Below are 4,433 nucleotides of genomic sequence, written 5' to 3'. Positions count from 1 at the left end.
GAATTTGTTATCCTCAAAAATAGCCTGCTATACAGTATGTGCACTGAATGTATGCACACACACACAATGTCTTTATAAATGGGTGTGGTTATTTTATTTTTAGTTGTGGCAATGTATAAAGAAACCTGAAGCAATAAACCAATGGCCTGTGGGTAGATCTAGTCATGCAGGTGCAATTATTACAACTGGATCAGATCCTATGCTAGTGATAAGTGGTGGGTATGATAAGAAGAAAGATACATTAGATGATTGTTGGATCTTTAACACCACTTTACATTCTTGGATAAAGGTATGTTAGATATTATTAATAATTGATTTGTACAGTGAGATTCATGTAAATTTGTTAATTTATTTCTATTAACAGTTAGATGTACCTCACTCTGTTAGTAAAAGATATGGTCATTCTCTCTCAGTGTTCATTATGAGTCCTCGTTGTGTCTGGATAGTAACTGCTGGAGGATATTCAAGAGGGACATTAGTCACTAATCCTAACATTGTTATGTTAACTGAACTAGGTACAGGTCAGTGTATTAGCCACACCCTCCAATGAATACTATTATTTACCTAATTATAATTATTTCCTTTGATGTACTTAATGTTGCATTAGATTCACACCCTCTAATTAAAATTATTATTAATAATTAATATTGTATTTTAGTTACTAACAGTAAAGGAGAGTGGACAGTAGCTGATACATTAGATACCAATCGTATTAATAATGAAGAATACAAAAAAAAGTATCAGCAGCAACTACAGACAGGAAGAAGAATATGGTTGGATGAGTACCAGAAACCAAAAAAAGGAGATACAGTCGATATTGAGCAAACCATACAAGCTCTTATTCAGAGTCTTGAAGAGAAGGAGAGAGAAGCACAAGTTTATCGTCAACAATTGGAGCAGAAGGAAAGAGAAGAAGCAGAGAAAGATCAAGAAATAAGAAGATGTCGTCATCAGCTACAAGAGAAGGATAGGGAGCATCAGGTGGCACTGCAGGAGAAGGATAGGGAAAAACAGGAGGCATTATGGCAGAAGGACTTTGTGATATTTGAAAAGGATAGGGAGCTACAGGAGAAGGATAGGGAGCTACGTCAGTCTCAAGAGGCAGTTTATAGGCACCAGCAACAAGCACTTACTGATGATCACTGGGTTATTAATAAAGATGAGGTAACTTTGACAATGGAGGAGCTAGGAAGAGGATCTTATGCTGTTGTTACAGTTGGTATCTTTAGAGGTTTAAGAGTAGCTGTCAAGTCACTTCATAACATCATCATCTCAGATTTTAATCTAGCTCTCTTCTCCAGGGAAATGAGTATAGCATCACGAGTGCGTCATCCTAACCTGGTCCAGTTTATTGGTGCAACTACAGTGGGTAGTCCTCTCATCTTGACTGAGCTGATGAGCACTAGTCTCAATCAGGAACTTCGCAGAAACCGATTAACCAATCAAAAGATTCTGAGTATTGCTCAAGATGTAGCTTTAGGCCTCAACTACCTTCACCTGTTTAAGCCTCAGCCTATTATTCACAGAGATGTCAGCAGTCCTAACGTATTATTAAAGCCTTGCTCTGGACCTGCTGGTTATGAAGCTAAAGTAGCAGATTATGGTACAGCTAAATTGCAACAAGGGACTAGTACTGATACTGTTATGCCAGGCAATGCTGCATATGCTGCACCAGAAGCTCCTATTCCTGATCAACACAGTCCAGCAATGGATGTCTACAGTTACTTTGTTCTTCTTATGGAAATGACTTTACACTCTCATCCAGAAATGACGACAGCAGAGAGAGAAGTACAATCTGGTAGTGTCTCCTGGTCTGATATGAAGTCTCTTATACAAAGAGGACTTACTGCTAATCCTAGAGCTCGTCCTACTATGGTTCAAGTAATAGAGTCATTGAAAAGGATGGAGATTTAATTAATTGTTTGCATTTTGATATTCTATAATTATTCCTGCTGCCTTTTAGCTAGTTTTCTATTGTTTTAGTATATTTTGTGTTTCTATTTACATGTATATAGCCAACAATATAATTATTTTTCTGTCTTCTCTCATTGTTTTTGTTAGTTTTTGGTTTGGTGTCCTTGTTTTTGTTTATAAAAAATTAATACTTTTAAGCTTAAAATCTAAAACAAATTTTGGATTCCTAAAAATCCAATTTTTTATTTGAATCACCTATAAGACAGTGTACACAATAATAAGTATGTGTATTTGTATTCATTTAGTGCTAGTATTTCAATTTGTCTTTATATCCTGTACAATGTCATTGATCTTTCAATATACCATTGCATTGGTAAAGGAACAAATTTGAACTTTCAGTGTGTCATTGATCCTCTCATTTGACACTTCAGTATATTGTACTGCTTGACAATTCAAACAATAATAACTAGAAAAGATATTAAATTTGATTTGCATAGTTAACATCAGCCTCATGTAAATGTCATATAATATAGTAATGTCATTCTTTATCAGTAATTGTATATAATTAATTTATCAGTAATTGTATATAATGTGAAGTGTATGTGTTGGTGGCTTATTTAGGCTCATTATAGCATGAGCTATAAGACAGCTGCTATGCATGTAATTTACTATTACAATATTCAATCAAAATTTAAATATTTTTTTGAAATTAGCAAAAAATTAATAAATGAGTGTCTAAAGAGTAAAATAAGAGGAAGTGTTATTGTTTGTGTTTTTAAAAATTTCTTGCTTCTTTAGTATCGCACCACTTGACATTTCATCTTTATTGACACTTTAACCTATCAATGAAAATATTAAGATTTGCTATGAGTAGTTACTGTTAGTACAGTCTTGTTATATTCTTCTTGTATGTAGTAATAAATGTAAAATTTTTAAGTGATTCCGACTGAAAATTTTTGAGTTATGGAAAAATCAGTCCATTTTGAAAAATTACTCTGTACTATAGCCGCTATAGTACAGAGTAATTTTTCAAAATTGACTGATTTTTCCATAACTTAAAAATTTTCAGTTGGAATCACTTCAAACTTTCTACACAGCATAAGGACATCAATAATTATATATCAGAAAATGTAACAAAAAATTGATGGTGATATTGGAATTTTTGGAAAAAAGCATGAATTCTCATACAGCGCTAACAATGACATCTAAACGGCAACTTGTGCTGATTATAAATCAATCTCAGATCACAAAATGTCAAACTGAAACTCCACCACATTAAAGCATCATACACTATACAATATACAATGTACAAACCTCATAATGATAGTTCATACAAGTCAAGTCCCTCCAACAGCTATCACCTCTCATCTTTATCAAACCCTAAAGAAGGTTCCAATATTCAATCCCATCCTTTCTCTCACTTACAGCTCCAATCATAATGTGGAATATCATCCAGCGATTTCCCCAGACATTGGTCCAGCTTGTGGGCGTGTGACGTGGAAACTGGCTATAACTATAAACTGGAGATAAGAACATTGCAAAGAAACCCATTTCAAGTAACTGAGACTTCCAACCTACATGTACATGTACATGAATATCTAATAATGTACACACAATATACAATACACAATGAATATACTGTACCTACACATGTACAAGTATGCAAATAGTAAGTAAACATTAATTTAATTGAAATATAAATTAATAATGTTTACATTTTCTTTTTATGCATGATCAGTAAATATCACTTACAATATAATAACAATATATGATTATCTCCATACAAAGATACGTCCACCTCAGAACAGCAAGAGGAGGAGAAGAATGATCTGATGAACCTCTTCTCTCAGAAGAGGAAGATTTGAGTGAATCACAGCATTTTTATTGTCCTCCATCTTTTAAGGTGGAGCTATGGGCGTAGTCAAACCAGCCCCTCCCTGTTGTTTGGAATTTGCTGTGCTCTGCTTTTACTCCACCTCTTACTTTTACCTCTCCTTTTACCTTGTATACAATACTTAAACTAGTTTCAAATGGCTTCAAAACCATCACATTTCCCATTAGGTGAGTCAGATTATTTATAATACACTGATGTACATATTTTGTGTACAGATATTAGCAAGTTAAACTTTGTCTTACAAGTCTTGAAGCACTACAAATTTCCTGAAGCAAGATGGTTTAAATTTGGATTGAATCTTGGTCTGCTTCATCCTACACTGAAAGCTATTGAGTCAGCTAATAAGGAAGATCCTGCAAATTGCCTGATGGAGTGTTTAGCCAAGTGGTTGACTGAAGGCTCTGATCATACTCTTGTATGGCAGACACTGGCTAATTCACTCTGTGGAATGAATCTAATATCCATTTCTACTGATATTTGCAAAACAAGTAATAATGTTATTATCATGTTTTAGCATTTATATCTTTCATTTAGTGGCAGATCCTGTTAGTGAGATATTACAGTGTTATATTGGTAGACTAGCTCAAGTTGTTCTTACTGAGGAATCAGTTGATCTCTTGCATAC

At 34.0% G+C, this 4,433-nt stretch overlaps 1 protein-coding gene and 1 long non-coding RNA gene across 2 annotated transcripts; one reads left to right on the top strand and one right to left on the bottom strand.

Annotated features, from left to right (window-relative positions):
• The first annotated feature begins 93 nt into the window (after positions 1–93).
• Positions 94–2,071, top strand: LOC105314265 (probable serine/threonine-protein kinase drkD). Its single transcript, XM_020001786.1, has 3 exons — positions 94–289; positions 365–515; positions 659–2,071. The coding sequence occupies exons 1-3, from the start codon at positions 200–202 to the stop codon at positions 1,912–1,914; spliced, it is 1,497 nt and encodes a 498-aa protein (XP_019857345.1). The 5' UTR covers positions 94–199; the 3' UTR covers positions 1,915–2,071.
• Positions 2,072–3,134: 1,063 nt separating this feature from the next.
• On the bottom strand, positions 3,135–3,465 carry LOC109585655 (uncharacterized). Its single transcript, XR_002186584.1, has 2 exons — positions 3,340–3,465; positions 3,135–3,294 (listed from the first exon to the last, which is right to left on the bottom strand). It is a non-coding gene; the product is annotated as an uncharacterized LOC109585655 (long non-coding RNA).
• Between the last annotated feature and the right edge of the window lie 968 nt (positions 3,466–4,433).

This window comes from Amphimedon queenslandica, unplaced genomic scaffold, assembly GCF_000090795.2.
Source record: "Amphimedon queenslandica unplaced genomic scaffold, v1.1 AMPQUscaffold_13029, whole genome shotgun sequence".
Classification (NCBI taxonomy): Eukaryota; Metazoa; Porifera; class Demospongiae; order Haplosclerida; family Niphatidae; genus Amphimedon; species Amphimedon queenslandica.
The sequence above is the reverse complement of the archived record's forward strand: the minus strand, read 5'-3'. Positions and strand labels throughout refer to the sequence as shown.